The following is a 26989-nucleotide window of genomic DNA, read 5'->3' on the forward strand; positions in this document are numbered from 1 at the left end:
GGGGGAAGGAGGGGGGGGAGAGGGGGAGGGGGGGAAGGAGGGGGGGGAGAGGGGGAGGGGGGGAAGGAGGGGGGGGGGGGGGGAAAGAGAGGGAGGGGAGAAATATGCAGTGCCTTGAAAAAGTATTCATAGCCCTTGAAATTTTCCAGATTTTGTCATGTTATAGCCAAAAACGTACATGTATTTTATTGGGGTTTTGATAGACCAACACAAAGTAGCCCATAATTGTGAAGTGGGAGGAAAATGATAAATGGTTTATAAATTTTTTTTTACAAATAAATATTTGAAAAGTGTGGCGTGCATTTGTATTCAGCCACCCCCCTGCGTCAATACTGCAATTACAGCTGCAAGTCTTTTTGGGGATGTCTCTACCAGCTTTGCACATCTACAGTATAGATAATAGAGCAGGGCTTGAAAAAGCCACTCGCCCCATGCAAGGAGAAATTCCTCTGTGGCAAGCGGAGAGCACAGATGAAGCTTGGAGCGACTGCACCTGCGCTCCAAGCCTCATTGTGAAGCAGAGTTCCGGTTTACACCTTCTGGCTCCTGCGGCACCACCGCCGAGGGTACAGGTGCAGGAGAGGTCCGATCTCTTCCGCTGAGAGGAAACACCCTCTCCACCGCCGCGGGGAACTCAGGGGGACAGTAAGTACTGTATACAACATGTCCTATCACTATAATGAAGTACAGGGGAGCTGAGATATACATTACTCAGTAATGTATATCCCAGCTTCCCTGTACTCCATTATAGTGATATGACATGTATACAGTAATGTATATCCCCCCTCCCCTGTACTCCATTATAGTGATATGACATGTATACAGTAATGTATATCCCCCCTCCCCTGTACTCCATTATAGTGATATGACATGTATACAGTAATGTATATCCAAGCTCCCCTGTACTCCATTATAGTGATATGACATGTATACAGTAATGTATATCCCCCTCCCCTGTACTCCATTATAGTGATAGGACATGTATACAGTAATGATTACTGTATACATGTCATATCACTATAATGGAGTACAGGGGAGGGGGGATATACATTACTGTATACATGTCATATCACTATAATGGAGTACAGGGGAGGGGGGATATACATTACTGTATACATGTCATATCACTATAATGGAGTACAGGGGAGCTGGGATATACATTACTGTATACATGTCATATCACTATAATGGAGTACAGGGGAGGGGGGATATACATTACTGTATACATGTCATATTACTATAATTGAGTACAGGGGAGGGGGATATACATTACTGTATACATGTCCTATCACTATAATGGAGTACAGGGGAGCTGGGATATACATTACTGTATACATGTCATATCACTATAATGGAGTACAGGGGAGGGGGACATACATTACTGTATACATGTCATATCACTATAATGGAGTACAGGGGAAGGGGATATACATTACTGTATACATGTCATATCACTATAATGGAGTACAGGGGAGGGGGATATACATTACTGTATACACGTCATATCACTATAATGGAGTACAGGGGAGGGGGGATATACATTACTGTATACACGTCATATCACTATAATGGAGTACAGGGGAGGGGGATATACATACTGTATACATGTCATATCACTATAATGGAGTACAGGGGAGGGTGGGATATACATTACTGTATACATGTCATATCACTATAATGGAGTACAGGGGAGGGGGGATATACATTACTGTATACATGTCATATGACTATAATGGAGTACAGGGGAGGGTGGGATATACATTACTGTATACACGTCATATCACTATAATGGAGTACAGGGGAGCTGGGATGTACATTACTGTATACATGTCATATCACTATAATGCAGTACAGGGGAGGGGGGGATATACATTGCTGTATACATGTCATATCACTATAATGGAGTACAGGGGAGGGGGGGATATACATTACTGTATACATGTCATATCATTATAATGGAGTACAGGGGAGCTGGGATATACATTACTGTATACATGTCATATCACTATAATGGAGTACAGGGGAGGGGGGATATACATTACTGTATACATGTCATATCACTATAATGGAGTACAGGGGAGGGGGGGATATACATTGCTGTATACATGTCATATCACTATAATGGAGTACAGGGGAGCTGGGATATACATTACTGTATACATGTCATATCACTATAATGGAGTACAGGGGAGCTGGGACATACATTACTGTATGCATGTCATATCACTATAATGGAGTACAGGGGAGGGGGGATATACATTACTGTATACATGTCATATCACTATAATGGAGTACAGGGGAGGGGGGATATACATTACTGTATACATGTCATATCACTATAATGGAGTACAGGGGAGGGGGGATATACATTACTGTATACATGTCATATCACTATAATGGAGTACAGGGGAGGGGGGATATACATTACTGTGTACAGTTTTATATTTTGGACTATTTATTCTAAAGAAAAATGTAATTTCATAAGCTTTAAGGGGGCGTGGTTGGGGGCGGGCTGGGGGCGGACCTGGGCATGGTTGGGTGGGGCAACTGGTGGAGATTAAGTTTTGTGACCGGCTAGTAGGTCTGGACTCGAAATTTTAACCCCTGATCTAGAGAGTATGGGCAGCACAGTGGCTAAATGGTTGGCACTTCCGCCTGGCAGTACAAGGGTCGTTGGTTCGAATCCCAGCCACGGCACCTCCTGCCTGGAGTTTGCATTTTCTCCCTGTGCCTGCGTGGGTTTCCTCTGGGTACTCCGGTTTCCTCCCACACTCCAAAGACATGCTGGTAGCAGGGGCGGACTGACAACTCATGGGGCCCCAGGGTAATAGGGGATCATGGGGCCCCTGTGTCTTTGCCTAAACTCAAAAAAGCCTATGAAAAAGGTACCAGGGGCGTACCAGGGGCATCTCATGGGGCCCCCTACTGACCCCGGGCCCTCGGGCAGTGCCCGAGTTTCCAAATGGTCAGTCTGTCCCTGGCTGGTAGGTTAATTGAATCTTTTCTAAATTGGCCCTAGTATATACAGTCATGGCCGAAATTGTTGGCACCCTTGATATTTCTCCAGGAAATCATGTATTTCTCACGAAACGTATTGCATTAACACATGTTTTGCTATACACATGTTTATTCCCTTTGTGTGTATTGGGACAAAACAAAAAAAGGGAGGAAAGAAAGCAAATTCGACATAATGTCACACAAACCTCCAAAAATGGGCTGGACAAAAGTATTGGCACCCTTTCACAACTGCGGATAAATAAGAATGTTACAAGCATGTGATGCTCCTGTAAACTCACCTGGGGCAAGTAACAGGTGTGGGCAATATAGAAATCACACCTGAAAGCAGATAAAAAGGAGAGACGTTCACTTAACCTTTGCATTGTGTGTCTGTCTGTGCCACACTAAGCATGGACAACAGAAAGAGGAGACGAGAACTGTCTGAGGACCTGAGAACCAAAATTGTGGCAAAATATCAACAATCTCAAGGTTACAAGTCCATCTCCAGAGAACTAGATTTGCCTTTGTCCACAGTGCGCAACATTATCAAGAAGTTTGCAACCCATGGCACTGTAGCTAATCTCCCTGGTCGTGGACGGATGAGGAAAATTGATGAAAGATTGCAACGCAGAATAGTCCGGATGGTGGATAAGCAGCCCCAAACATGTTCCAAAGACATTCAAGCTGTCCTGCAGGCTCAGGGAGCATCAGTGTCAGCGCGAACTATCCGTCGACATTTAAATGAAATGAAACGCTATGGCAGGAGACCCAGGAGGACCCCACTGCTGACACAGAGACATAAAAAAGCAAGACTACAGTTTGCCAAAATGTACTTGAGTAAGCCAAAAGCCTTCTGGGAAAACGTCTTGTGGACAGATGAGACCAAGATAGAGCTTTTCGGTAAAGCACATCATTCTACTGTTTACCGAAAACGGAATGAGGCCTACAAAGAACAAAACACAGTACCTACGGTAAAATATGGTGGAGGTTCAATGATGTTTTGGGGTTGTTTTGCTGCCTCTGGCACTGGGTGCCTTGACTGTGTGCAAGGCATCATGAAATCTGAGGATTACCAAAGGATTTTGGGTCGCACTGTAGGGCCCAGTGTCAGAAAGCTGGGTTTGCGTCCAAGATCCTGGGTCTTCCAGCAGGACAATGACCCCAAACATACGTCAAAAAGCACTCAGAAATGGATGGCAAAGAAGCGCTGGAGAGTTCTGAAGTGGCCAGCAATGAGCCCAGATCTAAATCCCATTGAACACCTGTGGAGAGATCTTAAAATTGCTGTTGGGAAAAGGTGTCCTTCCAATAAGAGAGACCTGGAGCTGTTTGCAAAGGAAGAGTGGTCCAAAATTCCGGGTGAGAGGTGTCAGAAGCTTATTGATGGTTATAGGAAGCGACTGATTTCAGTTATGTTTTCCAAAGGGTGTGCAACCAAATATTAAGTTAAGGGTGCCAATACTTTTGTCCAGCCCATTTTTGGGGTTTTGTGTGACATTATGTCATATTTGCTTTTCTGCCTCTGTTTTATATTTGTTCCAATACATACAAAGGGAATAAACATGTGTATAGCAAAACATGTGTTAATGCAATACCTTTTTTGTGTGAAATACTTGATTTTCAGGAAAAATATCAAGGGTGCCAACAATTTCGGCCATGACTGTATATGTAATAGGTATGTATGAATGTAAGTTAGGGACCTTAGATTGTACGCCCCTTGAGGATTAGGGACTGATGTGAATGTACAATATATATGTAAAGCTCTGAGTAAATTGATGGCGCTATATAAGTACCTGAAATAAATAGTAACATTTTTGCCCATTCTTCTTTGCAAAATTGCTCAAGCTCTGTCATATTGGATGGAGAACGTCTGTGAACAGCAGTTTTCTAGTCTTGCCACAGATTATCAGTTGGATTTAGGTCTGGACTCTTGACTGGGCTATTCTAACACATGCAAGGTTTCCGCCACAAATAATGCTTTGTTTTTAAGCCAAAGAGTTCAATTTTGGTCTCATCTGACCAGAGCACCTTCTTCCACGTTTGCTGTGTCCCCCACATGGCTTTTTGCAAACTGCAAACAGGACTTCTTATGGCTTTCTTTCAACAATGGCTTTCTTCTTGCCACTCTTCCATAAAGGCCAGATTTGTGGAGTGCATCACTAATAGTTGTCCTGTGGACAGATTCTCCTACCTGAGCTGTGGATCTCTGCAGCTCCTCCAGAGTTACCATAGGCCTCTTGGCTGCTATTTTTTATCAATGCTCTCCTTGTCCGGCCTGTCAGTTTAGGCGGACCGCCAAGTCTTGGTGGGATTGCATTTGTGCCACTCTCTTTCCATTTTCGGATGATGGATTGAACAGTGCTCCGTGACACGTTCAAAGATTAGGATATTTTTGTTTATAACCTAACCCTGCTTTAAACTTTTCCACAACTTTATCCCTGACCTGTCTGGTGTGTTCCTTGGCCTTCATGAAGCTGTTTGTTCACTAATGTTCTCTAACAAACCACTGAGGGCTTCACAGAACAGCTGTATTTATACTTAGATTAAATTACACACAGGTGGACTATTTACCGTATTTTCCGGCGTATAAGACGACTGGGCGTATAAGACGACCCCCCTACTTTTCCTGTTAAAATATAGGGTTTGGGCTATACTCGCCGTATAAGACTACCCCCCTCTTCCAACCAATCACGGCAAGCAATGTACCAGTATTTTCTGTGCACACTGTGCACACTGCATACAAAGCCTGCTTGGATTGGGTGGGTCAGCTCTCCCTGCCTGCCCAGCCCTGCCTGTCTCCAAGATACCATAAATTGCACAGAACTGCCACAGACATTATAATATTAATAATTAATTACCGTATCTCATAGAAGTTAAGGGGACAAGGTCGGATGCAGCAGTACCATACCGGTACTTCCGAGCTGACGCTTCTGCACGTCTTCGGCAGCAGTAGACGATCACTGATCGCCATTCCTCGCAGAACTGCATGAGACGTCGGATGCAGCCGTTCAGTGCTCGATTGATCGTGACTGAAACTGTGACATGCGCAGAATCACTGTGTATCCCTTCTCTGCATATCACAGTTTCAGTCAAGCTCAATCGAGCACTGCTGCATCCGACGTCTCATGCAGTTCTGCGAGCTATGGTGATCCGCGATCGTCTACTGCTGCCGAAGACATGCACAGTAGCGTCAACCCGGAAGTACGGTAAGGTTTCAGCACAGCACCCGGCGTATAAGACGACCCCCGACTTTGTAGACGATTTCCAGGGGTTAAAATGTCGTCTTATACGCCGGAAAATACGGTACTAAATTAGGTGACTTCGTTGGAAATTGGTTCCACTAAATTTTAGGTAGGGGTATCAGAGTAAAGGGGGCTTTAAATGCACACCACACTTTTCAGATATTTGTAAATAATTTTGAACATTTATCATTTTCCTTCCACTTCACAATTATGTGCCACTTTGTGTTGGTCTATTACATGATATATCAATAAAATACATTTACACTTTTGGTTGTAACAAGACAAAATGTGGAAAATTTGAAGGGGTATGAATACTTTTTCAAGGAACTGTACAATGCATCTCTCCCCTCCATTCACAGAGAGAGGAACACAGGGGCAAGGTTCACAGTGAACGATCGCTGTGATAGCCAATCAGAGGCTATCACAGCAATCAGGTAACCCTGGGTCCCGATCGTTAGTACAGAACCAGGGGCTCTCTGTGAGACCCTGAATGCTGTGCTGGGAACGAGCTGTTCAGCACCCTTCCAGCACAAGGACACATACGCGTATGTGCGACCCCATGCAAATAAGCGTAGTCCAGTGGTGCTGCATATATTGTCAGCCCCAGTGAGTTAAGCATCTGAATTTATTGTGAGAGAATGCCGACCTAATCTATTTAAACACTCACGAGTAAAACACAAACTTGTTTGGTTGTGAGGAGGTGGTTCAGAGCTGCGCAATGTGGAGAACCCTGTGTTATCATGTATTGTACATCAAGTTACTAAAGGAAATGATAGATTGACCATACTATAGCAGTCTTCTAAAAATCAATATTACGCAATGAATAATGTTTTTTAAACCTTATAGATAAAGACTGAAATTATTTTTATTTCTAAACCACCAAACCTATCTGTAACTGCCTATCTAGAATGAGCAACTGCCAGATGTACACACCTTCTATCATCGCGGTGTTCATAGAATCCCCTCCCTCTTTCCTCAAATGGTCTTTTGCGGTTTTGGAAGGACTGTGGAGGACCAGATGCATTTGGGCTCCGGTAACCAGGGTCAGGTTCCTCCTGTTTAAACTCTGTCTTTATGCCTGAAAAAGGAAAAAGGTTTTTTTTTTAATATAACATTTTTATTTTAGCCATTATACAGTTTTAGTGAGAACTTTAGAATAAGGCAACAAGATAAACCTATGTTAAGAATGGTCACAGTAGTTGTAAAACATTTCTGAATAACATCTCTACTGAAAAATCTGAGACTCGCCAACTCCCTAACAGAAAGTAAATACATTTACAGATCTGGTCAAAAAGCATAATCAAAGTGACATATCGGACAACAGTTACATTGAAATGACTATTTTCTTCTTTTTATCTCTTCTCCTTTTTCCATTCCTACTTGTCCTCTGATGCAGCCTCTCTCAACCCCTGAAGAAACCTCAGGGGTTTCTGAATGTCTAAAAATTGCCCAAAACTTGTATACAAGCCAGCGGGTAGAACAAACCTGCCTTTTAGCGACACAAAGCCACAGGTTTTCATTGTGCACCATTATAACCTTCTAGCCGTCCTGACAGACAATGACATAAATTGATAAGGAGGATAATAGCTGCCTTCACAGTATCCTAGTTTGACCCTCCCCTGCCCCTCGCCATCAGTGTTGGGGTCACATTAGCTCAGTGATGGAGAAAAACTGAGTGAGAAGAGAAACATTGGAATACTAGTCAGTACCAGTGTGCAAAAGTGTATTTGCTTTAGAAGAATAAATCACCTTTAATGTTGGGTGTCCTATGTGTGTAGATGTTGCTGCGTTATATAAAAGTATTAGAATAGTTTTTCACATTTTAGAATGGGGTGCCTCAAGACTGTCCATAATTTTTATGGGTGCCTTGACTGAAAAAAGGTTGAGAAAACACTGCTCTGATGTACCTGTGTTACTGGAATTAGAAGACAGCAAGGCTAAGCCAAGTTCAAGGTTTTGAGAAAATTGGTAAGATTTGCATACTACTGACAGTAACCTGTGTTTGTTCATTTTTGACATTTAAAACTGCCCAGGACAGTAAAGAGTTTGGTTGGAGGAGCTCCCTTAGCTCAGCTAATGCCAAATGGGACGTAGAAAATGTTGGAGGTCTGCTGTTCTGATAGAACCCCTTGCAAGCTAAAGCATTTCCCAGTACAAAGAATGCACGTTTTTTGCAGTGCACGTCCCTAGCAGAGACTGACATGAGGAATGGCCAACCTCCTTCCATTATGCACAAGGTTACATGAACAACACTTGAGACTAGCAAGATAAAAACCAAACCATGGCCAAGGGGAAGACTGGAGTTAAATGATGTAATATTTAGGGAAGCAATAGCCAAAATATGCAGCCTTATGTCTGTGCGCTGCATGCAGCCACAATGTTGCACATCTGTCAGTAGATGCAATGTCCTTGACTAGTATTTTCTGCCCATCTGTTGCATTTAAGCTCTTGAACTGACTGTCTCTGCCTCCAGTGTTCTGCCTCTGGAGAGTGTAAGACATTTTCCCCTCAGCATACTAGGAGAAATCTTCCAAATTAACCTTGGCACAACGGCCTGGAGGACCAAGTGTTTATAGAAGATTATCTGAGACTAAAACTGGGTAACCACACCAACAAAATGAATCTGCAGTCATCTGAAACTGTTCAAATGATATATCCCAGCTTTATAAAGTGCATTGCAGACTGTTTTTTTCACATATGTTCCTGCTACAGGATGCAGTTTGTTCCTTCAAACAAAAAATTGTAGCTGCACAATATACTAAGATGATCTATAATCCCCACAAAATATTACAGAAGAGGTTATTTAATATGCCATCACTGGTGACTATCCAAACCTCATGTACACCAATTATACTCCTTAAGGGCCCAAAACTAATATTTCACTGTTGTGTTCAATCATCAGCTGGCTTTTTTCCACAACGGGAGTCCGCAATAGCAAGGTTTTCCTGCAGCAGATAATGTCTCTGACTTCCCACTAACCCACAATGGAGCAGTTGCTCCCACTCAGCTGAACTTGACTGTTTGGTGACTCTACATATTGGAAAATCGAATACTAATTGACAAAAGCAGCTTGACAAAACTCAAACAAGGGTGAAAATGTGCCATGATTAGTGTTGAAATTAGAAGCCAACCTGCAAGTTAACCTGCAAAAAAATAAACGTTGAAAATTAGCAAAGCTGTTTGGTAAACAAAAATTGAAAGGAAAGAAACGGGGGAAAGGTTGAAAATGGACTTTAAAGGCACAGAAATTTCAAACACATATTAATAAAATCATTTTTACCTTATTATGACAAGAAGTCATGAAAAAACATCTTGTAGTTTAAAAGATCATAGGTATACTGTCCCCGCAGACAATGTCCCACAGCCCACCATGTACAAGGAACACACTAATGACTAGGGATATAAAAACCACTAGATGGATCCTATAGGGGGGGTGAGAGACATTAAGTCGCAGGCTGAAGCCCCTGAAGAAGCGATCATTGTCGTAAAACATGTTGGGCCATTTTCCTGCTGCTTAATGTCTCTCACCCCCCCATAGGATCCATCTGGTGGTTTTTATATCCCTAATGATTAGTGTGTTCCTTGAACATGGTGGGCTGTGGGACATTGTCTGCGGGGACAGTATAACTATGATCTTTTAAACTGCAAGATGTTTTTTCAAGACTTATTGTCATAATAAAGTACAAATGATTTTACGAATATGTGTTTGAAATTTCTGTGCCTTTAAAGTCCATTTGCAACCTTTCTCCCGTTTATTTCCCTTCAATTTTTGACTATTATAATTAGGACGTGGCACTAAAATACTACCATTTGTTTGGAAGTGATCTGGCACCCAGATACACTCCATTATTTTTCTCTTCTGCTTGGTAAACAAGGCTCTGAGGATGGGCAGCACTGGTAGATTCTGGAAGAACAGTCTGGATAAAAGTGCACAGATGTGTCCCAAAGGAAATAAGTGAATGGTATATGTCAACTGTGATTGGTGGGGAAAGAACTCACTGCTGCCATGGTAAAAACACATCGGTTTGTGGGAAGTATGAACAGGAGCCAGGCGCTGTGTAGTTTTGTGATAAAAGTAATACACCTTATATCGAGTGTGCCTTTAATAATTCATATGGTAAAAAATAAATAACCAGCCTGTGGCTTTAAGAAGCCAGGTTCCAAGATGGACGGCCCGTCCGCTCAGAGGGAAGCAGTGGATAAAAATATGTCAGTGCAGGGACCACGTGTACCCGACGTCCCAGCGACCTGGATGACGTCTCAGATTTGATAAAGCACATGTGCGCGAAACATGTTGTCCCGGCAACCGGCCTCTTCCTTCTAAAGCTGCGGCTCCAGCAAGAGTTCCCCCCCTCCATCTCTCCAAATTGTGGTGACGTCATCCAGGATGCTGGGATGACGGGTACACGTGGCCCTGCACTGACAGGTATTCTACTCCACTGCTTCCCTCTGAGCGGACGGGCCGTCCATCTTGGAACCTGGCTTCTTAAAGCCACAGGCTGGTTATTTATTTGTTACCATATGAATTATTAAAGGCACACTCCATATAAGGTGTATTACTTTTATCACAAAACTACACAGCGCCTGGCTCCTGTTCATACTGGTAGATTCTGCACTTTCTTCTAAAGTTGAAAGTTTTAGTGCAGCCTTTTCCAACCACGGTGCCTTCATGTTTCTTCCAAGGGTGCCTTGCCAAATGCATAAAAATCTACAAAACTGTATACAAACCAGTGGGTGGATGAAGCCTGCCTTTTAGTTATGCAAAGCCACAAGCCTTCATTGTCCACCATTCCAACCTTCTAGCCACTAGCATGCTAGCAACCAATGACATCATTGGTTGATAAAGATGATGTCAGGCGTCTGCACAGCATTCTTGTTTGTCTCTCCCCATCAGCACTGGAGTCACATTAGCTGAGTGAAGGAGAGAAACTAATGGAGAAGAAAAACAATGGAACACTAGGCAGTACCAGTGTACAAAGGCGTATTTGGCTTTTTAAGAATAAATCATCCCTAATGCGGAGTGTCCTACGTGTGTGAATGTTGCTTCATTATGTAAAACGATTAGTTTAATTTTTTACACTTTAAAATTATACACAATATCGGGACACCCCATTCTAAAGGGTGCCTTGACTAAAAACAAGGTTGATAAACACTGCTTTAATGAATTTTGAAAACAATGCTACTACCCCAGTTACATGCATCATGGCAAAGCAGGAAGGAAAGCTTGTGAAGTGTTACGTTTAAACCAAATCAAATGAATATTCAGCACCAAAATATAATTGTGACAAAAGACACTTCAACAAACTAAAATTCAATCTGGGCAAACCTTTTGACATGGTGGCAGAGCTTAGCTAGGATACAGTAAGCGGATGAGGGAGGAAAGAAAAAAAGAAAAAGAGAAAAAAAAAAAAAAACAGTATGGTGCATTTGTTTTGGCATATAAACAATCCAGAACATGTTAAGGAGATTCACCCTCTATCTGTACTGGTGACTCAAAAATGAAAGAAAATTGAAAAAATGTTGGGTGGTCATCGGAACAGGAATGAAGTGGGGAAATAGCTCTGGTGGCCATGGTGACTCCCAGATTTGTTGCTGAATGCTTCAAGAAAGCGAAGAATACCTCCCTCCTACACAAGTGCTAACAACATCTGATATCATTTTTACTATTTAGTTAACATTTGTGCTGCAAGACAGCACATCCTGGTGTCTAGGCTAGGCTAGGGACAAGCGGAGCTTCTACTTTTGGGTGGTACTCAGCTCTAAGCACCCAACCTCCACTAGGTGAAGCACATAGGCGGAAATATTCACAATTTTGCCCAGTGAAAGAGGGGAAACTGGCATACTTTAAGGCGGCTTGACTTCAGTTTATAATAAACAAGGTACATTGAACAAATTGTATAAAAGGTGAATTTGCCACCAATTAACCATACTAGGCATAGGAGGTCCTGGATCCAAAGGCCTTCTGTCATAAAACTGGTCTCGTTCCTGCTTAATAGGATCTGGTCTGTTGTGAGGTGGAAATCCTCCTCCTGGAGAGCCATAATGGTCTGGTCCGAAATCTGAAACAGGAAATCAATTACTTTTAATTTTGTTTTACATCACACAAATGCCTGCCTTAAACCACAAAGCTCTCTCTCCTGTTATATATGTGGATTTGTTCTTTCTCACCAATACTCCTAGAATTAGTGAAGTTCCAGATGTACACAGATTACACAGAGAAAAAACAAAACAGTACAGTAATCCAATGACAGAAAGGGGTTTATTTACTAAAGCTAGAGAGTGCAAAAATCAGGCTCCCTTCTGCATAGAAAGCAATCAGCTTCTACCCTCAGCTTGTTCAATTAAGCTTTGGCAATAAAACCTGGAAGCTGATTGGTTTCTATGACCTGAACCTGATTTTGCACTCTCCAGCTTTAGTAAATAAAACCCAAAAGGTCCACGTTAGTATGTATGGAATATGCTCAAAGGACAAGGCTGTTTCCACCTTGTGGTAAAATGTACAGTAGGGTGGTATTCATTAAAGTAGAACTAAAGGTAACACTCTTTTTTTTATTTTGGATAAAGGGATGGTTAGAACCCCAGCAACTTTGCTTTTGCCAACTGTGTCCTATTTCGGAAATTTCCATTTACTTCCTGTCCCATAACAAAAAAAAGCAAGCGACAAGAAATCCCTTAAAAATGATGGAATCTCTGAATGTCACCAGAGACCAAAACTAGTGTCCCAATTGGTAGCTTTCCTCTCTATTAATGTTCTAGTGACAACCCAAAATCTGGGATTTTCTTTCACTTTCACTCTAGGTGAGGACAATAAACAGAACAAATAAAGGAGGGTGAATCGCCTTAAGGCTCTTTTCAAATCATGAAGGTGTGACGAGCGCATGCAGTTCGTATTGTGAGTTTACACGCTTCACATTTAAGGCAGCCCCTTCATTTTAATGGGCTGCCCTATGCGTGAGAAACACACAAAAAAGGTGCCTATACAATAAAAAAAAATTGCACCACAGCAAAATACATGGTACTGCAGCACCAGGCAGTTTGGCTTGCAAGAACACACATGCTTTTAAATGCATGTGAGTGCCATTAAAAATGAATAGCACCGCTGTGCACCTGTAAAACATATGTTTTTGTGCTTTGTTCAAAAGTATGTAACAAGTGTGAGCAAAGCCTAACAGAGGTGCAAACACCAATAAAAACATGATGTGTTCTAATCCCTCTTCACGTTATTCAAAACAACAAAAAAGCTTTGCTTTTAGTTATACTATAAAATAGTGGTGCACCGAAATGAAAATTCTGGTGCCAAAACCGATACTGAAAATTCAGAATGCATGTGGCCGAAAACCGAACCGTCTGCGTATGTCGGGGTGGCTCCAATTTTTTTTTTTTCTACTTTCATGTATATTTTTTTTCATCTTATGATTTTTTTGCTATCACATAGGGGGCCAATAGTCCCCTATGTGATAGCATATAAGTGACAGGTCCTCTTTGTAGGGGGGGCAATGTGTGCAAGAGAGGAGCAGTGAATACAGTGAGGTAACAGTGTATACAGAGAGGCTCCCTCACTGGCTGTCACCAGTTTTTAAATGCAATTGCCAGCTTTTTTTTTTCTTCACCATAGCTGTCACTTTGCCCAGAGCTAAAGGAAACGTTGTTTCTTTTAGCATGGGGAAAGTCACAGCTGATTCTCTGAGCTATAGTGAAGAAAACAAAAAATGGAAATTGCATTTAAAAACCGGCACTGACATATAGTGACAGCCAGTCACTGTATAAACTGCTCCTCTCCTGCCTTTCTCTACCACCCCTGGAGCTCTGGAGAAAGTGACAGCTATGGTGAAGAAAAAAAAAAGCTGGCAATTGCATTTAAAAACTGGCACTGACATAGTGACAGCCACTGAGGGAGCCTCTCTGTATACACTGTTACCTCACTGTTTATACTGCTCTTCTCCTGCCCCCTCCTTGCGCACACTGCCCCCCCTACCAAGAGGACCTGCCATTTAAATGATATCACATAGGGGACTATTGGTCCCCTATGTGATGGCAATAAAATAATAAGATAAAAAAAAAATACATGAAAGTAGAAAGAAATACAAAAACAAATTGGAGCCTCGCCACCCCCACATACGCAGATGCTTCTTTGGGTAATAGACGTTTAAGTGCTGCTAGCATTGCTGCAGAGGGTGAAGGGGTGGGGGGTCAGCCTGTCAGTGCTCAGACCATACGCCGCACACTGCATCACATTGGTCTGCATGGCTGTTGTCCCAGAAGGAAGCCTCTTCTAAAGATGATGTACAAGAAAGCCGGCAAACAGTTTGCTGAAGACAAGCAGACTAAGGACATGGATTACTGGAACCATGTCCTGTGGTCTGATGACACCAAGATAAACTGATTTGGTTCAGATGGTGTCAAGTGTGTGTGGCGGCAACCAGGTGAGGAGTACAAAAGACTAGTGGTCATGGTCTGGGGCTGTATGAGTGCTGCCGGCACTGGGGAGCTACAGTCCATTAAGGGACCCATGAATGCCAACATGTACTGTGACATACTGAAGCAGAGCATGATCCCCTCCCTTCGGAGACTGGGCCGCAGGGCAGTATTCCAACATAACAACCCCAAACACACCTCCAAGACGATCACTGCCTTGCTAAAGAAGCTGAGGGTAAAGGTGATGGACTGGCCAAGCATGTCTTCAGACCTAAACACTATTGAGCATCTGTGGGGCATCCTCAAACGGAAGGTGGAGGAGCACAAGGTCTCTAACATCCACCAGCTCTGTGATGTCGTCATGGAGGAGTGGAAGAGGTCTCCAGTGGCAACCTGTGAAGCTCTGGTGACCTCCATACCCAAGACGGTTAAGACAGTGCTGGAAAATAATGGTGGCCACACAAAATATTGACACTGTGGGCCCAATTTGGACATTGGGGTGTACTCACTTTGGTTGCCAGTGGTTTAGACATTAATGGCTGTGTGTTGAGTTATTTTGAGGGGACAGCAAATTTACATGTTATACAAGCTGTACACTCACTACGTCACATTGTAGCAAAGTGTCATTTCTTCAGTGTTGTCACATGAAAAGATATAATAAAATAATATTTACAAAAATGTGAGGGGTGTACTCACTTCTGTGAGATACTGTATTGTCTACACACAAGTCCTATGTATTCTTACTTTGTGTATTTCTTCCAGATCTGTGCAGTAATCCATGTGAAACGTTACCTCTGTGCAGAAGATTCCTGTAATACAGAACAGTCACTGCTGCTCTCTCCTTGTGCAGGGTGACTGGCCTTTTCTCCACCCCCTCCTCTGGTTTTCTACAGGCAGCCTGTAGAGTAGAGGGTGGGCCTGCTGGGTCTCTCCCACAGCTCTTGGCACAGGCTGTACTCGCTGGTACTTTAAAGTGCCTAACTGTACAAATGGCATTTGATGCACACAAAGTGTATTGATATAATTTGTGGCTATCAAACAATATTTAAATAAAGGCTTTGCATCCAGAGTTCAGCTTTAATGATCCTCTTTTCCCAGTATTTGGGGAAGCCCATCAGCCAAGAAAATTTAGCCCAGACGATCGAGTCTTCCTGAGGCCACAAAAGTACGCAGAATTAGAGTTTGTTCACACATTCAGCCAGGGACGGTAAAAATAGGCAGTTGATCCATTTTACCTGTCAAAGGGACCAGGGGAGGTTGTACACGTCACTGCAAGAAATCATACCCCTTACCAAGACATTGAGGAAGCATTTGCCCAGCCATCATAAATCCTGACTGTATTTTGCAGTATTAAATCCGAAACCAAATATGTCATATATGGCAGCTTACCAGATGTGGTGGCTGCATTATTTTTCTTCTCTTTGGCTGTATTCCCTCTGGTGATCTGGCCAATAACACACCTGCTTTATTAGAGTGCCCCCACTCTGGATAAAGGAGCACAGGGGGCACCTTTGGACAGCAGCATTGTCAGTTCGGTGGGGAGTGTTAGATGTACCAACAGATTTAAATACATTAACGAAGCCAAGCTCCAGTTAATGCTTTATAAGCAGTTACAGCAGTTTTTTTCCTCTTGGAATAAAGGTTTCAGGCCCCCTTCACATGGGCATCATCATTTAAGCCATGTTTTTGCTAAGAAAAAAGGGATTCAGTTTACATCAGGTAACATCCATCTTCCATTTTGCTCAGTTCTGTTTACATTCATTTTTCTTCCATTTACATCCGTTTTTAGAAAAAAAAAAAAAAAAGGACCTTAATGGAAGTCAAAGAACAACTGAAGTAAACGGATGACATCTATTTGCCCATAGGAATGCATTGCTGTCCATTTTTCATTCAAAAAAGGACAAGCAGAATACCCGTGTGAAAGGGGCCTTACATAAATAAACACTGATCAATGTAAGCACCCCTGCTAGTGTTTTAGGGCTCGTTCACACCATATGTGCATGAAAACTGACGCACAGAATTCACATCAGTTTTCAATGCGTTTTATACACGATGTAGATTCCTGCACAGAAACAAATATGCACTTGATACTAGCGTTGTGGTGTGAACAGGGCACATAGAGAACAATTGATCTTGTTGCGCCCTTGCAGAAAAACTGAGGTCTCTGCACGCTGGTGTAAACGAGGCCTTAACCCCTTCCCGCCGGCGCCTCCCGGCCCTTTAAGAGTTTCAGGAGGTGGGACGGGCGGAGTTTAGGGATCATGTGACCGCCGTGATGCAGTCATGCCGGTCACATGATCGGGAAAGGTCCCGATCGAAAGAGTAGATTGGGACCTTTCCGTGAGTACTGGACATGTGTGCTGGGAGCGTGCAGGGTGTGTGATTTCAGCACATATGGTTTTTTGTTAATTGCACGCAAATGTGCGGCCGTTCGGCGTCTAGGCCCAGACGCCGGGAGGGTGCAAATTTGTGTGCGGCTGGCGTGAAGAGGTTAAGGAAGTTTCAACAGTTCATTTGGACCAAGCTGGTCCCAGCAACTATTTACTCAAGCAGTGGTTGTCAGCGCCGAATGAACTGTATTCAGCCTCAGCTAGCTAGAATATAACACGTTGTGTTCCAGCAGAGGTATAAGGACTTCTTTTCTCACTGCCAGAACAAAAGTGAGTGGGGCTGAGAGCTGCTCAGCCAAGGACAGGGAGTTTTGTATTCTATACATTTATTTATTTCAGGTACTTATATAGCGTCATCAATTTACGAGCTTTACATATATATTGTACAATCACATCAGTCCCTAACCCTCAAGGAGCGTACAATCTCTGGTCCCTAACATATTCATACATACAATGGCCAATCTGGACAGGATCCAATTAACCTACCAGCATGTCTTTGGAGTGTGGGAGGAAACCGGAGTACCCGGTGAAAACCCACGCAGGCAGAGGAGAACATGCAAACTCCAGGCAGGTGGTGTCATGGTTGGGATTGGAACCAACAACCCTAGTACTGTCAGGTGGAAGTGCTAACCACTTAGCCACTGTGCTGCCGATATATATGAATAGAAAGCTTCTTCTGACTAGCTGAGGTGGAGAGAGGAGTAAATTACATCCTAATCTCTGACTCTGCCAAATCAGAAGCAGTGTATTCACTCATAAAACACAAAACTCCCTGTCAATGGCCGAGCAGCTCTCAGCCACACTCAATTTTGTTCTAGGAGCAGGACATGAAGTTCCCATCCAAATGACAGAATACAGCGCTGTATACTTTACGTAGCTGAGGATAAAAACAGCTCATACAGCACTGACAGCCAATGAAAGGGTTTGGGAAGTGAACAGTTCATTTGGGTCAGCTTGGTCCAAACAAAATATTTAACCTTCACTAAAATACATTGGATTTCCTATGATTGCCAGCTCCATCTAGTGTCCATGATGAGGTATTTTCCCGACTATCAGGAAATACTTACCTAATCCCCCAATATTAGATTGTAAGCTCCCAGGAGCAGGGCCCTCCCAACCTCTTGTATTTCATTGTTACTGTACTGTTTCTTTTTATACTGTACAGCGTTGTGCAAACTGTTCGCGCAATATGAATCCTGTAATATAATAAAAATCTCAAGGGATCCTGGGAAAGCTGAGGGCACCAAACCTTGGGGAAAAATCCTGTACATCAGGGGATAATTAATTCTCAGCTTTCCCAAGATCCTGAAGGAAAGCCAAGTGAGAGTTCATATTAAAGAACAACTTCACCCAATCTCTCTCATATAATCAATAAAAGGAACTTCATTTCAAGAGTGAATCCTCACTTTATGGAATGTTTATAGCATACTTACAACTTGGCACAAAGTAAGTTAGAATATTTCATACCACAAGTGTTGCAGTGGAAGAGACGATCGGTGTAACAGTCTATGCTACTACAACCTTTCAGGTCCTGTGCTGAAAATCTTCCCCTCTGCATACCAACCACAGGGGGCGCTCACTCAGCACAGACACCATTCATAGAATATCCTGTATTTTTTTTTTCCAAATAAAACAACGTGATCTCTAATTGGACGAGGCAAAATCATGAAGTCGCCATCCCTTATCTCCACCTTATCCAATCAGAGAATTGTATCATTAAAAAAAAAACCCATAAGGTGTTCTATGAATGGCAGAGTGGGCAACTGAAAGATTGCAGTGATCGCTGTAGTAGCACCAACTACTACAGTTATCATAAGCTTCCCCAGTGTTCCCTCAAGTATGAAATATACATACTTACATTAAGTCAAGCTGGACCAATGTAATTGTGCAACAAAGATACTTTCTGCAGTTCAGCTGGCTGGAGGTATACACATGCAGCGGCAGGAATGACACCCCGTCACATACAGCAGGCATAGTGCCCACTGAGCATCATCCATTCAAGTGAATGGGGCCACTTTACAATGGCCCCGCAACCGTATGCAATGCACATGGTTGCAGCGTACTAGTGCAGGGATTAAAGCAGGCAGTGAGAATGCGAAACAGCACCCACTCAATGACTAGCATGTGCTCTCTGAAAAGTGATCAGAATGCGGATCACTCTTCAGAGATCAAAGCACATGTGAACACGCCCTTAAAGAGGAATTGAACTCAGTAAGATACTCACCTCCACCTTCCAGTGATGCAATGATTATCTCCCTCACTGGCCAATGTCATCTTCTCCCCTGGCTACTTCTGAGTATTCAGCCTTTTGATTGGCCGGCAAGGGATGAAGTGATTCTTTCAACGTGCACTGAAGTTACGATCTGTAGTGGGTGTCACCGTTCAAGGATAAGGTCACCTTTTAGAACATGTTCCAACCATTTTTAGGGTAGCACATGTAACATGTCCCAGCAACTGTAGGGCTTCTCTGGAGGAGTCTGACATTGCACCCCTGATCATGGGTGCAATCAAGGGCGGACTGACCATTTGGAAACTCGGGCACTGCCCGAGGGCCCGGGGTCAGTAGGGGGCCCCATGAGATGCCCCTGGTACCTTTTTCATAGGCGTTTTTGAGTTTGGGCAAGGACACAGGGGCCCCATGATCCCTTATTGCCCGGGGGCCCCATGAGTTGTCAGTCTGCCCCTGGGTGCAATGCTTTCCAGGCTCCTACAAGAAAATATGTGAAATGCATTTTTTTCTGCAAAAATATGTACACTTATTTTTTCTAGAATGGTGAACTTGTCCTTTAAAAGCGCACTGGAAAGCATGTGGTGTGAACCAGGCCTAAAGCAGAACTTAAAGTGGTTGTAACGGCTGAAGGTTTTTTACCTTCATGTATTCTATGTGTGCAGCCCCCCTGAATACTTAACTGAGCCAGATCCAGCAATGTGCACGAGAGCGGCTGCTCTCCCAGGTCTCTCATGTCTCACTGGCTAAGACACAGCAGTGGAAGCCATTGGCTCCCACTGCTGTCAATCACAGACAGTGAGGTGGGAGCGGGGGGGCAGGGCTGAGCCATGCTGTGTGTGTCCCATAAACACACCAAAGTGTCTCGGAAGCAAACACGCACAAGTGCCCCCAGTGCAAGCAGCTTGCTATGAGGTCACTCGACAAGGGGGAGGGGTCATAAGCTCTTGCAAAACCATTATACAGAACAGGTACATGACATTCCTGCTCACATGCAAGGACAGGGAAGGTTTTGGACTTCCCTGATAGTAGGCTACGCATGCAAACCCCGAGCCTGTGCAGGCGGCTGGGGAACCGGGTGTATGCGCAGATGTGCTGCAGGGCTCTCTCAGGACCCAAGCTCACCTGCGCTCTCCCAGGACCCAGGCTCACCTGCGCTCTCCCAGGACCCAGGCTCACCTGCGCTCTCCCAGGACCCAGGCTCACCTGCGCTCTCCCAGGACCCAGGCTCACCTGCGCTCTCCCAGGACCCAGGCTCACCTGCGCTCTCTCAGGACCCAGGCTCACCTGCGCTCTCTCAGGACCCAGGCTCACCTGCGCTCTCTCAGGACCCAGGCTCACCTGCGCTCTCCCAGGACCCAGGCTCACCTGCGCTCTCTCAGGACCCAGGCTCACCTGCGCTCTCTCAGGACCCAGGCTCACCTGCGCACACATAGGGAGTGAGAAGAAATTCTTGCCTAGGTGAGAATTGCAAAAGTGTTGCTCAAATAAAGCAAAAAAAAAAAAAAAAAAAACTAAATTTCATTTGTAAAAGGGGGAGGGGAGGAGGCAGGGCAGCCCAATATGCCTTTTAAAGTGATATTAAAGATAGGCTTCTTTAAAACAAAAATGCTATACTTACCTGCTCTGTGCAGTGGTTTTGCACAGAGCAGCCCCAATCCTCCTCTTCTCGGGTCTCCAGCTGGCACTCCTGGCCCCTCCCTCCTGCCTAGTGCCCCCAGGGCAAGTAGCTTGCTATGGGGGCACCCAAGCAGGCTCACTCCCGAGTCAATGCTCTGTGTGTCCATTCACACACACAGCCAGCGACTCAGCCACACCCCCTCATTGACTCACTGGCTGATTAACAGCAGCGGGAGCTGGTGGCACAGCCAATGAGGAGGGAGAGTCTTCGTAGAACCGAGGCTCCCATGCACATCGCTGGATTGGGCAAGTATTAGGGGGACTACTGCACAGAGAAGATTTTTTTACCTTCATGCAAAAAACCTGAAGCCTTTACAGATCTTCCATGTCTCAGTCAACATGGACTCTTCTTAATCCTTCTAGCATTAGTAAATGGATAGGAAAATATAACATTTACTTGTTTTAAACTTTTTGTTCTATTTCTTCAGCTACTTCCTGGTTCCCAAGCCTAGGCAAATGATGTCATACATCCCAGGCGTCCTCAGGAGGGGGCTTTTCCAACTAAGCACACCCTCCTATCTGCATGCCTGAGCCAAGGGCAGATGGATTCTGGGAAGTCAATGCTACATGAACCATCTGCCCTTACTCAGGATGGCAACAGCCAGAAATGCCAGATGGTGTTTTCCAGAGTGATTTCTCAGCAAAATAAAACATGGAGACACAGATGGATGGGGGAGTTTGCTTTGAATATTAAAAATGAATTAAATATCGCTTCTGGTTTGTGGTGCTCAGATGCAGGGAAGTTCCACATTAAGGTCCACTTTATGGGCGGTAACCCATAGCAACCATCGGCCAAGCTAGTTCAATGCAGCCTGGTTGCTATGGGTAACTGCACATAGGAATCTCATTGTGTGGAATATTCAGGCAATATATGGCCTACTTTATTGTGTGAGGCAGAATTATTTCCAGGCCCCCATCCACATTCCTTCATTTATCCCCCCCCCCATTAGTAGACTGTGTGAGCCCCTCACTATCCTTACTGGATAAAAGAGAGGCCTGCTAGTGAACAGGAAGGCCTAGCCACAGCACCTGGGCCCTCGGGTGTCCCCCTGGTCTACGGGGGCCCAGGCAGTGTGAGCAGCCCAGCCATTGTTCCTCCCAGACACACATGATCTCTGCCCTCTCAGTCATGGCTTTGCGTTCCCCTCCCCCCTTCTCCCACTTACATCGATCATCTCTGCGGAAATCTCTGGGAGGCCCCGGTGGGAATGCGCCCCGATGGTAATGATCCCCCATCCTCTCTTTCCTGCTCACGGCTCGCAGCGCGGGTATCACAAGCGGGCGGACAAAATGGCGGCGCCGGACTAGCCCCCTCACCGACGACCTGTGCAAAGGAAGCCCTCTGGTGACAGCATACGGCACGACCGCCCTTCCAGCCAATAGGGTTCGGCTCTGCTATCCAGCACCTTTCCGCATTGGCTACCGGTCTATGGGCGGAGACCGGGCTCGCCAATTAAACTGGCGGACACACGTCTCCCTTGGAAACAGGAGGCGTGAATGGGTTAAACGGACGGCCATGTTAGTGCACCCGGGATCTGCTTGTCTCATTGGAGGCGCACATTGGAAGGGTTTAGGAGCCATCTTGGTCCTCGCATTGTATTACGTCTCCTGAGACGTTGCTCTTTTTGGTTATATGTAAATAAAAGAGTTCTAAGTTGGAAAGGAGATATGAATAAAGCGATCCGCACAAAATGCTTCTAACATACCATGGTGTTATCATCCTATTCCCCTTGTTAGGTGGAAGGAGAACGTGTGACTGCGTATTCCTATGGAAATGTTCACACTGATATGGTGCGTTTTTTAAAATCCTGCTTGCTGCATTTCAGGTGCAAGTTTGGTGTGGTAAAAGAAAAACGCTCCAAAAAGCACACCTCCCCATTGAAATTATTATTATACAGGATTTATATAGAGCCAACAGTTTGCTCAGCACTTTACATTATAACGGGAGACAATACAATAACAATACAGTTCAATACAAGAGGGATTTGAGGGCCCTGCTCCTTGGAGCTTGAAATCAATGGAAAATGCATCAAAACTGCACCCGCTTTGTGCTTTTGGTAGGGATTTTGACTGATTTGTACTGTAAAAAAATGCAGTAAAAATGCTGCAAAACACATGCGATTTTGCCGCAGTTCAATGTGAAAGTAGCCTTAGTGAAGCCTATTGCATTGCCTCGAATAGTTCACACCATGGAAACTGACTGGATGGCGTTTAGGGTTAGCACACACCAGCAGCACATAGAGAAGGCAGTGTACCGTACGTCCTATTACTTCAGTTTACACCAACACGCTAAAAACAAATTGGCCGTGTCGTGCTTTTGTGTAGTAGTTGGCGTCTGACTGACTGTGGGGTGGACAGGTGTCTTTAAAGAGCTCAGACAGGTGCTACTAAGTTAGATTAATGAGTGGAGTAGAGGTGGACTTTTTAAAGGCACAGTAACAGGTCTTTGAGAGACAGAATTCTTGCTGTTTCTTAGGTGTTCAAATACTTATGTTCAGCAGTGCAAGACAAATTCTTTAAAAATCATACAATGTGATTTCCTGAATTTGTTTTTTAAATTCTGTCTCTCAGAGTGGGAATACACCTACAATGTGAATTTCAGACCCCTCCACGATTTCTAAGTGGGAGAACTTTCAAAATAGCAAGGTGTTAAAATACTTCTGTTCCTCACTGTATGTTTAGGGTCATTGTCCTGCTGGAAGATGAACCTCTGCCCCAGTCTCAATTCTTTTGCAGACTCTAACAGGTTTTCTTCTATGATCGCCCTGTATTTGGCTCCATCCATCTTCCCATCAACTCTGAGCAGTTTCCCTGTCCCTGCTGAAGAAAAGCATCCCCACAACATGCTGCCACCACCATGTTTCACGGTAGGGATGGTGTGTTCAGGGTGATGTGCAGTTTTAGTTTTCCACCACACATAGCGTTTTGCTTTTCGGTCAGAAAGTTCAATTTTGGTCTCACCTGACCAGAGCACCTTCTTCCCCATGTTTTCTGTGTCCCCCATATGGCTTCTCGCAAACTGCAACTGGGACTTCTTATGGCTTTCTTTCAACAATGGCTTTCTTCTTGCTACTCTTCCATAAAGGCCAAATTTGTGGAGTGCATGACTAATAGTTGCCCTGTGGACAGATTCTCTCACCTGAGCTGTGGATTAATGCTCTCCTTGCCCGGCCTGTCAGTTTAGGTGGACGGCCATGTCTTGGTAGGTTTGTAGTTGTGCCATACTCTTTCCATTTTTGAATGATGAATTGAACAGTGCTCTGTGAGATGCTCAAAGCTTAGGATATTTTTTATAACCTAACCCTGCTTTAAACGTCTCCTCAACATTATCCCTGACCTCTCTAGTGTGTTCCTTGGCTTTCATGATGCTTCTCTAATGTTCTCTAACAAACCTCTGAGGGCTTCACAGAACAGCTGTTTTTATACTGAGATTACATTACACACAGGTGGACTCTATTTACTAATTAGGTGGCTTCTGATGGCAATTGGTTCCACTCAGGGCTTTTTTTCTCAGAGAATAGGTGCTGGAACTCGTCCTTTCCAAGTCAGCCATTCTCTCTGACTTGTAACCACCTCTGAGCACCATTCCTTTGTTCCACCTTCTACCCACCTCCCAGTACCACTATCACGTACCTGGTGATGGAGGCCAATGGAGAGAGGGCTTCCCTTGCGGCTCAGTTCCGGACTCCCCTGAGAGTGGGACAGCGGGAGTCTAGCCCAAAGTTGCACAGGTCGCCTGTAGGAGTGCTGGTTGGTGGTCCACTCAGAAGCACAGCTGGTGCACGGAGATAGGTCTGCAGACAGGAGGCGGGTGTGCATGGTATGTAAGCCCTCTTGGGATTTAGATGTTTACTGGGTAGTTGGTTCAAGCCAAGGTCAGGTACCAGGTGGGAATCAGAGCGGTCGTAGTCAGATGGGATAGCCGAGGTCAATCACGGAGCAAGAGAGAGTATGTATCCATAAGCCAAGCCGAGGTCAGATCAGGGGTAAATCAGAGTAGACAGGTCCAGGAGCAAGCCGAGTCGGTAACAGGAAATCACAAGTCAGAATCACAGGAACCAGGAACAGGGCACAGGGAGCTAGAGATCATCCAGCAACCAGAGGAAGTGATGAGCCTCCTTATAAAGGCTGTCTGGCACCAGACTGAGGCTGATGCGTACTTCTGCGGCCATGTAGAGTACTGGCAGAAATGTCAGATCTTCCAGAACTCCTGCCGTGAACAGGACCCTGACAATTACGCATTTAGTGTATACAAAACCATGCATCATTTTGTATTGAGATTGTTAATTATGACAAGAAAAGTAGTAAAATAGACCTCCTGCATCCAGCAACAATACCCCCCCCCAGTGACAATTGATCCCCCCAGCCACAATAGATCACCTGCAACAAAATACCCACCATCAACAATAGACCCCTGGAAACAACAACAGATCTCCCTGCAACCAGCATCAATATACCCTCTAGCATCCAGGAACAATAGACCCCTCCCTCAACAGTAGATCTCTCCCAGTATCAATTGACCCCCAACAACTTAAGACCCACCCCCAACAATAATAGATTCCCCACCAGCAAATATAGACATCCCTGGAAAAATACATCCCCCAGCAGCAACAATAAACCTCCCCACAAAAATTGATCCCCTTCATCAACAATAGATCCCCCAGCAGCCAGCATCAACAGATCCTCCAGCACACACCCAGCACCAGGGGTGTATATACCACAAGGCATTTGCCTAGGGCGGCATTTTTCAGGGGGGGCAGCACTGCCCCTTGGAAGAAGGGATGGAAGAAGGGACACACATGGCATGGGGACCTGGTGGGTTCTGAGAGATGCTGTGGGTTTCATGACGGTGTATGCACAGCCTGACTTTCTTTCCCTGGGATGAGCTGTGAAGGTGAGTGTCTTTCGCTCTCTCGACATGGGGGATGGTGGCTGGTGTATGGGGGCAGTGGTAGTGGAAGGCTTGGGTGGAGGGCAAGGGTGTTCTTGGTCAATTTCAGGCTCTTTCTCCTGGGTGTGTGGGGGGTGCCAATTTTTGTGTTGCCTAGGGCAGCATAAAACCTAAATACACCACTGCCCAGCACCCCTATCCATTACACACATTCAGTGCTGAAGGTGCCGGAACTGCATTCCCCTGTATTTCCACAAAAAAAAAATCTCCATTATATTTTAGTTATAAGTATCAGAGTAAAGGGGGCTAAATACAAATGCGTGCCACATTTTGAGATATTTATTTGTAAAAAATTTTGAAAATCTTTTCTCATTTTCCTTCCACTTCACAATTATGTGCCACTTTTGTGTTGGCCTATCAATCCCAATAAAATACATTTACATTTTTAGCTGTAACATGACAAAATGTTGAAACTTTCAAGGGGTATGAATACTTTTTCAAGGTACTGTAGGGGTGGTATGGGCTGTAGCAGGGGCTGTAGCAGGAGCAGACTGACCATTCAAGCACTTGAGCACTGCTTGAGGGCCCGGGGTCAGTAGGGGGCCCCATGAAATGCCCCTGGTACCTTTTATAGGCTTTTTTGGGTGTGCTTTGAGTGTGCGCAAGGACACAGGGGCCCCATGATCCCTTATTGCCCGGGGGCCCCATGAGTTGTCGGTCCACCCCTGGGCTGTAGAACATTTAAACTCATCAGTTGATCATGCAATTAAAAACACCTACCTCAACACAATCCACACAACATAATTAAAAATATATTCCATGTGTGTGGGAAGGATCAAGAGAGATCTATTACCAAGTAAATCAAATGAAATCTACCACTGAATCACATGAATGAGATAATATGCAGTGTAACAAAACATATTACCTGTAGATCTCTCCAACTCAAAATATGTGTCACATCGACAAGAGAGACATTGTTGCAATGATTCAAAATGTGGCATTTGACACACTTTGTTAAGCCACTTGAATCAAGGTACCTCTCACCAAATAATATTGTTACTTTACAGTCCTGTTCACACTGTTATGTTTGCTTTGCTTCGCTTCAAAAATGATACCTTAAAATAATCCCTCTCATCTCCTCCCAGTC

The 26989-nt window shown here is 44.4% G+C and overlaps 1 protein-coding gene across 3 annotated transcripts in view; it reads right to left on the minus strand.

Moving 5' to 3' along the window:
* The window catches only part of HNRNPUL1 (heterogeneous nuclear ribonucleoprotein U like 1), a 47371-nt gene extending 25083 nt beyond the window's left edge, over positions 1-22288 (minus strand). For 2 of the 3 annotated variants that reach the window (XM_089684261.1, XM_089684259.1), the window contains exons 1-3: positions 22118-22286; positions 12170-12298; positions 7173-7317 (exon numbers count right to left, since the gene is read on the minus strand). In XM_089684261.1, the coding sequence (XP_089540387.1) occupies positions 7173-7317; positions 12170-12298; positions 22118-22187 (344 nt within the window). In that variant the 5' untranslated portion in view covers positions 22188-22286. Of the gene's footprint in view, positions 1-7172; positions 7318-12169; positions 12299-22117 lie in introns of all 3 variants that reach the window. The other variant, XM_089684262.1, reaches the window with a different exon arrangement.
* Between the last annotated feature and the right edge of the window lie 4701 nt (positions 22289-26989).

This window comes from Staurois parvus, unplaced genomic scaffold (genome assembly GCF_062004578.1).
Source record: "Staurois parvus isolate SC_StPar_1 unplaced genomic scaffold, SC_StPar_1.0 ptg000340l, whole genome shotgun sequence".
In the NCBI taxonomy this organism is placed as follows: domain Eukaryota; kingdom Metazoa; phylum Chordata; class Amphibia; order Anura; family Ranidae; genus Staurois; species Staurois parvus.